The sequence below is a fragment of the Dermacentor silvarum genome, chromosome 4, assembly GCF_013339745.2.
Source record: "Dermacentor silvarum isolate Dsil-2018 chromosome 4, BIME_Dsil_1.4, whole genome shotgun sequence".
Lineage (NCBI taxonomy): Eukaryota > Metazoa > Arthropoda > Arachnida > Ixodida > Ixodidae > Dermacentor > Dermacentor silvarum.
The window spans coordinates 148,076,049-148,090,073 of NC_051157.2; the positions used below are offsets into that span (position 1 = coordinate 148,076,049).

A 14,025-nucleotide genomic window follows, 5' to 3' on the forward strand; every position below is an offset into this window, starting at 1 on the left:
TCCGCTTACAACAGCCACAATAATTTTAGCTTTTTCTCTCAAATGCCTCTAATCTCATTTAAATCGGCCCAGTACTTATCTGAGAAAAGCATTTCTGCATTTAGATGTATTTGAATAGGCGGCATCGCAGTTGCTTAACAGGAAGCTTTAGCTCGGGCGCAGCTGCTATGGCTGGGCACGTTTAAAGCCAATGGCTAGCTTTACCAATCGCCCAAATGATATCATCCTGGACGAGGAGATGAGAATCCTGTGTGTGCGGGGGCTCTCGTAGTTGCAGACAGGTGGTCGGACTGAGGAGGCGCCGGCGGATCCTCAAAAGTCCTACAGGCATAGTTGTATGCGCTTCACCGTAAGCATACTGTATATTGCGCGCAAATAATACTTTCATTTGCTATTTATTGATGAAACGGATATAAAACCTTATCCATAGCATTACTGTGAAAGTAAGCGTTATGATAATCACATAGCAATGAAAAATCGACAGTCGCAAGGCTTTGGTAATGTAATTTCTCCGAGCAAAACAAAATCACATTGCATAATTCACCAGCGCCTGTCTTCAGCAGAGGCGCGTAAAAATAATAAGTGTTCTCTCTGAAGCTTCAACAGAATTTTTACAGTGCGAGCGCAGCGCCTAACGCTTCGTAAGCGTGAGCGTCCTCCTTTGGGAACAGCCGCGCTGTCGGGGAGGTAGAAGCTCGCCTCGACCCAACACGTGGTGAGATCGCCTCGATCCGCCTTTACTGTCCCGGTAGTGGCGGGTGTTGAAAACGCAAGAGGTTGTGGTTCAGAGTTATCGGCACCGACTCGTTGTCGACGTGGCGGGCCACTTGCAGCCATATGGGCAGTTGCCTCTTGAAGTGCATTGAGCAGTTGGACGGCACCATATTGTCGAGGCGGCCACTCAGTGGACGGAGGAACTCTTTCTCGAGGCTGCTGCCCAGCACATACTGAAACAGAGGAGAAGGAGCGCCGATGATGTAAACTCAGTGCGTCCAGAAACGGCTCAAGGCTCACAATTATGCTGCAGTTCACGCTCTGTATATAGATCATTCAAGTAGGCGTGAGCTTCCACAGCTGTACTTCTTTGCCGACCTGCTTTCATTTCGCGCCGACAGTCCTGTGCGCACACGAGGTAACACAGAGTTTGTTCCACCGTCGTGAAGAATAGGCATGCTTGCGTGCCATCGCAGGACCCTGTTCCGTGGCCGTGCGGGCTCTGATAGATGTCTCATCGAGTTTTTTGGAGTGTTATGACATACACATAGCACCGTTCGCCGCATAACGGAATTGGTGGGATAGCATGGTATGTTCCCGCGTCTGCACTGTGCGCTGTTCGCTACTACCAAGCGAAATCTTCGGCGAGGACAGACATTGGCTCTGTAGTAGCAGAAGCTTCTTTGTCGAGTGAGTCTTGGACCATTCCGAATTGCATCTCAGCAAAAGTGTAACTACGAATAAGGCAGAAGCAAACCGAGAAGGCAGGCTTTGATATCTTAAGTATACGGGTGTAGCGACGCCACACGGCTGATACGCGGCCTCTCAAATAGCCCGCATCCAAAAAATGCTCTTACGCTGGAATTTTTATATAAAAAAGTGCAACCAATTCTCATGCTGCACATTATCAGCGAAAACCTCTGACCAATGCCGGAGATCACTTACGAAGGAAAAGCTTCGTGAGTTCTGCTCCCGATTCGGCCGTACGATCGGGTCAGCTTGTCGCCGACACCATTGCTCGCCATCCGATCCTTGATTCAGGAACAACGGCTGTTGTAGCCTACAATATGACTAGATGCGAGTGCCACAGCTATGGTGGCTTATGAGCGCGAAAAATAGACAAGCAGCCATGCGCGTGCTCTACACATTCCTTTCCATGTACTGGGATACTGGTAAATGATACCTGCTACACTTAACTGCTACAGTTACTGTGAAATACAGGCGAACCGCCCGCATGATCAAAAAGCGGCTGAGTTAAAAGTGATGTTATGCATTCAGCATCGTATTGAACGTTGTGCACTGTGATGTGCCTTACGGCCTGAAATGCCCACATAGTTACACTGCTCTCATAGCTGAAGGCAGCAGCAGGGCGGCATATTTAATTTCACTGAAGGAACGTTTGATAAGCAGCTCAAGAACGTACAAGCACGCGGTGGAGCACAATATCTATTTACTAGAGTTTTCCCCTGTTCCTTTTATAAGCAGTGAAATGTGGGCAAATTTCACGCATGCTTAATAGCGTAAGGAAGACGACGAAAAGCACCTTTTCTAACCACCGATGCAAAATCATCCAAACAAAACAAACCATATGGCAAGTGCCTTCTCAGGATACCAAGGTTCTTGACATTATCTATCACACCACTGTGCTTTCAGAGCAGAGGAAAAAAAAAAAAAACCAACGACAACATAATGCCACAGCAAAAAATACGCCGCAGGTCAGGCGCTTGCAACGTAGGTATGTACAGTGTCAAGGTGATAGTAGAGACGACTCTTTCCGATAAATTTTAGTTCACTGTTTCATAAGGTAATCGAAAGCTGGCTAATACACCTAGAGCATTTTTTTAGGAAGTCTCAATTATTTCCTGAGTTAATCTGTCTCGGTGTTTGAGGTGGCCTGCAAAAGTGGTTAGCATGCCACAATCAGTTAATCACTCTTCCAACTGCGTACAATCAATAAGCACGACAAACGCCCTCCACGCTGTGCTATGGCGGCTAGGCCGGTTCGGGATTTTGTTTGCCTCTAGTGATGGCAAGCGGCTTCACTTCTGGAGAGCCACCTGCACTCCAGAAGTCTAAGTATATAACCTGCTTGGTCTATCCCTATTCACGCACACAACGTAACACATGAATCGCAACAATCTGCTTATTGCTTGCGCCGACTGAAGAAGTAGTGATTCCGAAGAATCCCGAATCTACTTAGCACCCGTTGTCGCTTTATACGGCTTGAACCGCCTCCTGCCAAACCGGTAACAGTGTTTCTTTCCCGGTGCGGGTTCGGGTTCTGTTCCGGCGAAAATTGGGGTTCAAGCGTTAGTTTTCGGCTCCGGATCGAGTTCGGTTCGTCACTCTGCTTAAAATCTTCGCTGGCGCAGTGTTATGTGCCCGAAAACAGCATAAAAACCCAAGGGATATTGCGACGCGTTTTTATCAATTTTATATCCGGAATTAGTTTTTCCTTATTACTTAAAGTAAGATAGACAATGGGTCCCCGTAGGAAAAGATGTGCATGAAGATACACTCAAAGAAAAGCAACAGTGATGCGTAATAGAGATCCAGATTGGTGGGATGAATTCGAGAGAAGCTTTACGGGAAGAACAAATATTTGAATAAGTTAGTCCTAGCAAATACATGCTCTATGTGGCAGCTATGTCTGTGGAGTGATGCCTACCGGTATGCTTGACTGCGTTGTCTTGTGGGCATGTTTTTTGAAAATGCAATAAAGTTGGGAAATATATATGACGCGCAGCTCTTTCTTCGGCAAGTGGTTCTCGTTCGACGAATTGCAACACGACCGAGGGTGAGCCGTGTCCCCTGAACCGCTTGTAAACGTAGTGCACAGCTAATGTATGGCATTGTTGTTTTCTTTCTGTACGTCTCCTACTCTATTCCCAAAGAAATAAGTTGAGATAAGCGTAAATCTCGTTCTTATTTCTTCAAAAAAGGTGCAAAGTAGGAGCGGAAGTTCCTGTATAGTACCGTTAGACACGAGGTCAACGCGGACGGTTGCATCCGATGTGGTTGCATTGTTTGACCCTGCGACGAGAAAGAAGAAAGCCTAGGACCGGTGCGAAGGTTTAAACAGTGTAACAGTAGACGAATAAGATCTAGTTCGGCGCCAACGTTTTGCAAAGCGGGCAAGACAAGCGGGTGGACAAAAAATAGCTTTGACACCGTGACTACGAAAACACTCCGAAGACAGTCCTTCGCCCGTCGTCGTCGGCTCAAGTATGTGCACATTCCGTGCTAACACGGCTCTCCGAAATCCACGCCTGTTCGCCGTCGGCCTCGTCGCCCCTCTCATCCGGCTCGTAAAGCGATGCCACTAAAGGTGCCCTTAACACCAGGGCACACCACAAAGTGATCCCACACTACGACGACAGCACCTGTACATGTGATGTTTCGGCCTACGTCGTGGACACATGTCGAAGCTAACAGCACGACCTGACACCTCGCCCAGCACGCAGCAGCCAAAGTCGAACCTCCAGTATAGCGTGCTGGAAGGATGTTGAGAACTTGAGTTTGGCCTAGTTGGTGTTTACTGCATGACATGTTGACCGCTAATCAAGGACAAGGACAGAGAAAGAGAAACACAAACCAACGACACGGGCGGTAACGTGCAACTGATTTATTCACAGGAACACGTAGAAATATATAGACAAATATGACATGCGCAGTACACATTTGCGGGTTCGGGTTCTGTTCCGGCGAAAATTGGTGCTCAAGTATTAGTTTTCGGCTCCAGATTGAGTTCGGTTCGGCATCCTGCTTAAGAGCTTCACCGAAACAGTGTTCACGTGTTCCTGTGAATAAATCAGTTGAAAGTTACCGCCCGTGTCGTCGTTCTGTGTTTCTCTTTCTCGGTCCTTGTCCTTGATTAGCGGTCAACATGTCAGGAAGGATGTTACTTCATCATCATCATGATCAGCCTGTATTTTATGTCCACTGCAGGACGAAGGCCTCTCTCTGTCATCTCCAATTACCCCTGTCTTGCGCAACCGTATTCCAACTTGCGCCTGCAAATTTCCTAACTTCTTCACCCCACCTTGTTTTCTGCCGTCCTCGACTGCGCTTCCCTTCTCTTGGTACCCATTCTGTAACTCTAATGGTCCACCGGTTATCCATTTTACGCATTACATGGCCTGCCCAGCTCCATTTCTTTCGCTTAATGTCAACTAGAATATCGGCTATCCCCGTTTGTTCTCTGATCCACACCGCTCTCTTACTGTCTCTTAATGCTAGTCCTAAGATTTTTCGTTCCATCGCTCTTTGTGCGGTCCTTAACTTGGTCTCGAGCTTCTTTGTTAACCTCCAAGTAGCTGCCCCATATGTTAGCACCGGTAGAATGCAATGATTGTACACTTTTATTTTCAACGACACTAGTAAGCTCCCAGTGAGGATTTGGCAATGCCTGCCGTATGCACTCCAACCCAATTTTATTCTTATGTAAATTTCTTTTTCGTGATCAGGGTCCCCTGTGAGTAATTGACCTAGATAAACGTACTCCTTTACAGACTCTATAGAGGCTGACTGGCCATCCTGAATTCTTGTTCCCTTGCCAGGAAGGACGTTACTTACCTACAACAAAATCGGACAACACATGCATTTGCCAACGTCTACAGAGGCTACACAAAGCACTGCCACAGAGGAAATGCCCACGGCGGCGCCTTTCAGATGACCCTCACGCCGACTTCAGCCCCTAGGCCACTGCTGAATAGCCAGCCCCGGCCTCTCGACCTCTAGACTTCCTAGCAGGGGTCTGCTTTAGATCAGCCTCAAATTTAAGGAAATGGAGAGTGTATGGATTTGTACTGCCTCAGCGCACCTAGTAGATAACGTATACAGACTATGCATATAGACCTGCGCTTGGCGCCATGTTAAGCTATTCACTGCATCATTAGGGGTATATGTAAATAATGCGCTGCGCGCTACGGGGAATGCATCCGTAGCATTGCTACTGTCGGCTGCAGCCCCAGAGGACAGAAACACGAAGAGAGCTCGAGCCCAAGAGATCATCTAGTCATCCCCCAGAATGGGTAGTGTCGTTTCATTGAGGAACAACCGACCAACCATAGAGGAATCGACCAGGACGGCTCGCACGCTCAAAAAGATTTTAACTTTAAAATCTGCTTGGACACGCCGCGAGCTCGCTCCGCCGCTTGAAACAGATGTGGACGCGATTTCCTGCAATTGCGATGTGCACAGGGGCTCTGATATGATCTGCAGAAGCGTTGTCGCGGCTCCTTTTTTTTCGACAAAAGCAATCAGAATGAAAATAAAGCACGCAGGTTAGGAGCTACCTGTCGCATGGCATCACGCAGAGCCGTGAAGGCCGGGACTTGTTGCGATCCACGAACAGCGGCCACCGGGCCGTCTATGCACAGCGCGGATCCGTTGCAGTGGCCCGAGTGGAAGTGCCAGCAGCAACTAAATGTCCGCAGAGCTTCGGGGCGCCCGGTGAAGAGGCTGCTCAACATGTCCCTTGGTCGCGTGGGCGCTGCAATCTCGTGATCGAGTTCCATCAGGCGTCGCTCCAGTCCCAACTCACGCATGCGCGTCAGGTTCATGAGCACCAGGCCCGAGGTCATACCTGCGCCACAGGCACAGAAGAGAGTATTCGGTGAACGTGCAAGTTATAGGTTGGGAAGAAGCGGTGGAAGAAAATGAGAGTAGAGAAAAAAAAATTAGGAGCAGCTTCACACTTAGTGGTGCGAAGACTGGGCAAACAGCGAAGCCAGTGACCCTTCCCTAGCTTTAAATTTACTTTCCTTTGCTTAACTTGGTTCAGCTTGGCTGTTTCTTAGCCAAACTTAGCTGACCCCCAGTATCGGGACGATACTCGGGGTCAGCGCGCAGTCTTCTAAAGGCCACTTTATAGTCCGACGTTGCGTTGACGTGCGAGCGCGCTTGGCATGGGGACGCAACGCTAGCGAAAGTGCAGCACTCTATAGACCGGCGCGAGCCGTGGTCGACGTGTCCGGCGTTCGTCGGCGTAATCTGGCTGCAGCCGGCGTCGAGATGCGGCATACTGTATTTCGCGCCGGCGTCGTCACCCAGATTGGACTGCATCCGTGTCTCGTTGGCAACCGCGGATGCGCGGAGGCGAGCCCCATCTAGTGGTGCTGCAAGGAATCCAGCGGCGCGCACGGCGTGCGTGCCCCGTGGTGATTGGTTGGCCTATTGGACAAGAGAACGGCCAGACCGGAGCCCCCATGGTCACGAAACCCGGCGACGTTCGCAAAGAGGAGCGTTGCTTTCATAAAACACGTTTCTACAAGAGTTGTTTCGCTGCTGTAATGTGAACAAATCTCGTCAGTATATGCGCCGTGTGTTTTGATTGGTCACTTGAAGTTGTAAATGCAAGAAGCGCGAACACTTGCTTTCCTTTGTGTCTTGTCGAGCAGCGCAATAAAGATGAACGTATACGAAGTGAAGACTGTTGAGGCGGCGGCGGCAGCAGCAGCAGCACCACCACCACCAACAACAACAACAAAAACAACTCGCATTCCAATTTGCATCGCGGTAAACCTTGGGACGATCTTCACTTTCTTTAGCATTCCGTACATAGGTAGCTTAGAGCCATAGGTAGTTAACCCACTCTTTACAAAAGCTTGATGCACTTGGTCAACCTTGGGACGATCTTCACTTTCTTTAGCATTCCGTACATAGGTAGCTTAGAGCCATAGGTAGTTAACCCACTCTTTACAAAAGCTAGATGCACGTGGTCAACCTTAGGACGATCTTCAGTTTTTTAGCATTCCGTACATAACTTAGAGCAATAGGTAGTTAACCCACTCTTTACAAAAGCTAGATGCACGTGGTCAACCTTGGGACGATCTTCACTTTTTTTAGCATTCCGTACATAGCTTAGAGCCATAGGTAGTTAACCCACTCTTTACAAAAGCTAGATGCACGTGGTCAACCTTGGGACGATCTTCAGTTTTTTTAGCATTCCGTACATAACTTAGAGCCATAGGTGGTTAACCCACTCTTTACAAAAGCTAGATGCACGTGGTCAACCTTGGGACGATCTTCACTTTATTTAGCATTCCGTACATAGGTAGCTTAGAGCCATAGGTAGTTAACCCACTCTTTACAAAAGCTAGATGCACGTGGTCAACCTTGGGACGATCTTCAGTTTTTTTAGCATTCCGTACATAACTTAGAGCCATAGGTAGTTAACCCACTCTTTACAAAAGCTAGAGGCACGTGGTCAACCTTGGGACGATCTTCACTTTTTTTAGCATTCCGTACATAGCTTAGAGCCATAGGTAGTTAACCCACTCTTTACAAAAGCTAGATGCACGTGGTCAACCTTGGGACGATCTTCAGTTTTTTTTAGCCTTCCGTACATAGCTTAGAGCCATAGGTAGTTTACCCACTCTTTAAAAAAGCTAGATGCACTTGACTACAATAATGTGCCAAGTGCAACAGTTGGATGGCGTCAAGTAGGGGTCGATTTCATGTATCATCCACGTTGATTCTTACTTCAAGCGACAACACCCTTGAAGATGACAAGAAGGCAGTGCCTTCATCATTGTCACCTAGAAAATGTACCGGTAAATCTAAGCCAGTTTACCTAGGTGAAAACTGTTCAAATTTTGGCTCAGCGACCTAACTGAGCCGCATCACAACTCTCACCTGTCTTCAAAACAAAGAATACGCAAGCAGTTTGATGTAAAAAGACGGCTACTGGCTACGAGAGTCAACCTTGACGATATCCGAGAATACATACTGAATGAGGGAGTACGAAATGTTAAGTGAAAGATTCTTCAGGAACTTCCGTTGCATTTAGTTATATTTTGTTTACATTTCTGAAGTTCTGATTGATCTATTTTGCGGCTGCATAAGTGTGCTGGTTATGTTGCTTGACTCTTTGTTGTTTCTTCCTGAAATAAATATTGCAAATCAAATCCCGTCAAGGTTTACTTTAATTATTTGAGATAGAGTTAATACTTCCATTAAAGAGCCCTTCGTAAAACAAACACTTGATAGGCCGAGTCACTGTAAGGTATGCACGCTAGAAAATGAGAACTTACAGACAGTAAAGAATTTAAAGGTTTAAGATCTATAGGTTGCAATTTATATAACGAAAAACAAAACACAAACGGTTCATTCCGGTAACAATTATACGGACGCTCGAGACACAAGAACGTCGTCGTCGCCGCCAGTGGCAAATAGCGCATGCGCGGCTCGCCCGCGGACATTTATAGGCTCTCCAGACACGTGGTGGGCGTTTGGCTGTAAGAACGACGAAGTGAAGCGGACGTATAAGCACACTAGCGTTATTGCTCAACTGCTGTGTGCATGCACTGCTGTGAGCGGAACGTGCGGTAAATGTCAAGCTAACATTATTTGTTATTTCACTGGGCGCTGCCTAACTTCGATGGTTTCCTGTCGCTCTCACCTCACGCACCAGCAATGTGCGACACCTGCAACGCCACTGCGAGCGCTGATCGCGCCAGAGTTTCGAAACACATGGTAGCTACCAAGCTACCAGCAGGAGTCAGCATACGCGCTCTGTCGCACTGATGCACGTCACCCGCGTATAGATAGACCATCGCCCGAGGAGTCCAAGAGCAACGCTACCTTGCTATCGCTGTCAGTGGAATGCCCTTTGGGCGAAACTACCAATTTCAACGCGATAGCGGTAAAGGCCCCGTGTCGCGGAAACTCTGGTGTGGGCGTCGGCGCCGTCGCCGGCGTTGGCGTCCCGTGAGCGAAAATTGCCGTGTATATTCTATACGATAGTAAAGTTATTCTATCATTAAAGTTGCTGATACCTTGTCTTACATTATTTACAAAGTTGTTCCTCGGAAGTTTGAATATGTCAGCCCACAAACAGATGTCATGAAACAAAACACCGACAGCGCATGCCTTTTATGTTAAGTCTTCTCAGACTGAAACATTAAACGTGCGAAACTATAACAGAAGATCGGCCTACGCAAGAGACCGCGTTTCTACCAGCAAGCTCGCCTTCGTGCATAGCGTTCGTAACCAGCGTTTCCCGACAGACATTACGGTTACATAAGCTGCAGTTGCCGGGAAGCGTGAGAAGCACTTAGGGATGTTTGAATGCTATCGCGTTCCACTCTTAAAGGTGAAGCTTAAGCGTCCTCCAAGTATTTTGCTTCTTTGCAAAATATATACCTTAATATTAGACAGAACTACACACAAGACCACCCATGTATTCTTCAACACGCAAAGTATGTTAATGAACTTAAATAATATGTAGTTAGTCTCTTCATTGACTAAACTGAGATGGCTTCGTTGCAGCAGTTAGCATGTACTCACCGAAAGGCAGCGCCGGCGGTTGCTTTCTCATGACCTCGTACCAGATGCGGACAGCGCTCTCCGTTTCTGGCGCCATGGCGGTCACGTGGAGTGCGCCCATGGCGGCAAGTATCCCCCATAAGTTCTCGACCGGGTGAAGGAACACCATTTCGGCGCTCGCGTAGATGACCGCGTCCTCTTGCGGAAGTGCGCTCTGTGACGGTGCATTGCCCCGACGAAGAATAAAGTATATATTATGCTTAGTGTATGCACTCCATGTAAATTTTACAAAACTACTTACTACGTCCATTCTTACACTAGTCATGGCCGTTTCTGTCCTACTCAAATTAAACAGATGAATTGCTCGATAACGCCCGCTGCAGTGGCTCAGTCTGCCGAATGCGAGGTTGCGGGTTAGATTCACGGCGGCTGCAATTCGGTGCGGATGAAATGCGAAAAATGCCTCTAGGCTTAGGATTTAGTTGCACGTTAAAAATTTACATGTGGTCAAACTTGGGGCTAATTAACACCGGCGAATGACAGCGGTTGCACGACCAAGTTGGTCGCAAATAGTCGCAAATTTTCGGCCAGTCTCTCGCTGCTCGATTTTTATGTCGCGCGACCGCGGTCGCAAAACTGCTGAACCAATCAGAATAACTGCGACAGGACGTCTGTATACGCGGCTGCTTATTTTATATGGCGATACACTTCTGAGCAGATAGCCAGTGGCACTCACCGGTGTGAGCACAGGTCGCCTTCAGTCACTGTTTGGTCGCCAGTCGCAAATGGTCGTGCGACCTCCTCAACTCGTCGGTGTGATTGAGCGAGCGTTTTTAATCCCGAGTCGACTACTATGCGACGTCACTCAAAGCCCACTTTGCAGCGTCGGAAGGTTAAACTGAACGATTCTAATTTTAAATGATTCGTGATTGCGTGCAATAGAACGAAGAGTGCAGGCGGAACTATAATCGAGCTTCGTGGAAAAGATGTCTGCCACTTCATTGCGCTTCTTACCCATCTCCACGAAACCTTTGTTTGAAGCGCCATATCGTTGTTTGAAGAGGCCAATCGCACGCTCTCCTTGCTTATAGAGGAAAGCTTTGTTTGCTTTCAAAGCGAATAGGATTGCCTACATTGAGCGTTTTTTCTTATCTAATTGACTGATGAGATGAGGAGCACGCTGAAGTTCACTTCAGGGTTTTGGTGGAGCGAGCAAATTAGACAACCGGAGGAGGGGACTGATGCCGGCGCCGGCCGATTGGTCCACTTCCCATTGCTTTGCTTGCGGTGGCTGGTCGAAATTACGGAGGCGTGCAACGGAAGGTTAAAAATGACGCTGAAATGGAGGCTAAATGAAGAAGAATTGGCCAAGCGATATCGTATGCATACCGAAAGGGGTCAATACCGTTATATTGACACGCATTTTTTTATTATTCCCAAATAAGCCCATCTTCCACGGTAGCTCCGAGTAGCGAGTGTCACAGTGGTCGGCGTGCAGCCATATTTTATTCATTTCGGGACTGGGCAGTCTCCGGCTATTACAAAAAATAATGCAGTTTTATTCGGCATAATAATGCACCTTTAATGCAGACACGTCACTTTAATGCGGTGAGGTTTCTCGGATTTGTGACGTCGTGTCACAAATCAGGAGAAGTGGTCAGGAGAAGTGGTCGCAACGCGAAGCTTATGAATAGTAGAGGGATAAGGCGAGAAAGACGTCGTATCAGAAATAATTAATTTTCTTTTGCTCGCTCTGATCATGCGTTATCAGTGCGTACACGTCTTATCAGATGGGGAGCTATCGCGGTTTTCGTGACGTCGCGTGACAGACAGGCGAAGTGGGAGTGGCCCGAACATTTTTTTTACCAATCCTGCAGGGCTGGTTGCAGGATTGGAACAGAAACAGTTACAGTTTGGAATAGCTTTATGTTATACCGCCCCTAATTTACCCAAGCAGGCTAAGTGACTATTTGTTACCGCCTCGTTTCAAAGGGTATGCCAATCAATCTTCATGACCATATCGAGTCGAAGTAGGGGCTGAGTAGAGGATCGTTTTGAAACACGGGGCTTAGCCCTGAAGAAACAATGGCGGGTTCCATTATGGCGGCTGTGCGCCTAAACTCTGATGTCGCCCTCGATGGAGACTTCTTCCAACCTAGTTAGGTAGTAGGTCGAGTCTACCAAAATGGCGCAGTACACGGGGCAGATAGCAATACTAAAGAACACGAGCGCTAGCTTGCAACTGATGAAACACTGGGAAACCCTCGCTTTGTCAGTCACGCATGCGCACATCGAGTCTTTTTGCACCTATTTTTGTTACTGTCACACACTAAATGTCACTATTGCAGCGATTTCATGAGGGCCCGTATTCACAAAGTTCTCTTACGCTAGAATTGTTCGTATTGTAGTGAAGAATGTTGGCGCTATTTTGAGAAGCAGTGTGCGCTGATCATGCAAGAAGAAGATGACGATTGATGAAGCTCGAGGTTTCCGCTGTCTCCTCCCGTTCCCTTGCTGCGACTGTGTCTGTCCTATAAAACATGTACTGCGTACATGTGTACTGATTACAAGCGGTCAATTATAGTATGAACATATTTATTAGCAAAGGCGGCCGGCCTGTGGCGAAAGGCACTTACGGACGAAAAGTATGTGAATTCTGCATCTGGGGCCAAATTCAGAAACATTTTCTTTCGGAAGTGCTTTCTGCCTTTTAGAGGCCGCATTCGCTAATAGTATGTCCAGCGTAAGGATTTGCCGAAATTTCATTTTAGGAACCATTCCAGCCTAAGAGGGTTTTGCGAATACGGGATTAGGCTCATTATTTTCTTCATTCTGAAACGTACCTACTGGAGGTCCTGCCCTGCAACATTGTAGTTGTATTTAATACACTGATCAAAGATACTGAGAAGAGTCGTCCATCAAGGACACAATGCCATACGGCTTAGTAGCGAGTGCGTTTGATACATTGAAATACAAATAAAATGACGTTTTATTCGTAACACTATGTGAGTACAGAGCGAGAACTAATAATGCAGAAAAAATGACCACAGAGATATGAACTCACGCTACTATCAGTCAAGTTGTCTAGTTCATCCACCGCAGAGCCCGCAGCGCGAATACTCCAAGTACCAGTGCCAGGCCGCCTCACTCCCTCTGTGTAACCACCCTGTCATCCTTCCTATTTTTGTCGCAGCGGCAGGAAAAGGAGATTCAAATACCAAAAAAAGTTACCGTTGCTTGGGCGACAGGATGATGCCTGACGAGCTCGCCCGTGCCCTCACATGGAGGCTTAATTGTACCCACCATTTGCTGTCTCGGCTCTCTGGTAAGTTTGCTTTCGGTTACTTTTTTCGGTAAAAGCCGATTTGCAAGGAGAAAAAAAAGTTGGCATACTTTTTTTTTCAATTTAAGTCGAAAACGCTGAACCCCATCTATACGGCAGAACCGAAGCCATCCGCAGTCGGCGTACTTCCTAGTTGCTCCAGCTTTCAAGAACTGACCGAGCCGAACGCTGTTGGTGATGGTGATTTGGCGAGTACCGGCGCATTCAGCATAACGCGGCTAATAAAGAAACGCGCTGCTCTCCTAGCGAGGCTTTGGAAGGTGAACGCACCGCAAGGAACAGTTCCTGCGCCGCGCACGGTCCCAGCGTCTTCGCCAACTTGTACGTGTCAGGGAGCCGAAGAGGCTGGATGTCGACGCGAACACGCCGTGTGATCTCTTCGGGCCATGAACCAACCTGCATAACCACGAGCGGCAGAAGGTAATATTGTGTTAGCGAGTATGCGGACATTCTATGTTTGCTTTATTAAAGGAAATGTGCTCTTGATGACGTAATGAAGATTTTCAGGCATCATTTGTTTCATGCCTGCGTAGTCCCGTAGAAAACAAGGCCAGCAGCTGGGAGACCTAGTGAACATAGTAGCACTGTCCTTCGTATGAGCTATTCGGAGAGAGAGAGAGAGAGAGAGCAGCAGCACTAAGCAGCCGCCAGGGTCAAGAAATTCCGGGAGGGTGCGCTAAGAAAGCTTCGCTTTTAGG

General features: G+C 47.7%; 1 protein-coding gene across 1 annotated transcript; it reads right to left on the minus strand.

Moving 5' to 3' along the window:
- Positions 1 to 499: 499 nt before the first annotated feature.
- LOC119448979 (glucoside xylosyltransferase 1) lies at positions 500 to 13,719 on the minus strand. The gene is made up of 4 exons (XM_037712180.2): positions 13,598 to 13,719; positions 10,006 to 10,198; positions 6,012 to 6,301; positions 500 to 947 (listed from the first exon to the last, which is right to left on the minus strand). Exons 2-4 carry the CDS (start codon positions 10,151 to 10,153, stop codon positions 738 to 740), a joined length of 648 nt encoding a protein of 215 aa, XP_037568108.2. The 5' UTR covers positions 10,154 to 10,198; positions 13,598 to 13,719; the 3' UTR covers positions 500 to 737.
- Between the last annotated feature and the right edge of the window lie 306 nt (positions 13,720 to 14,025).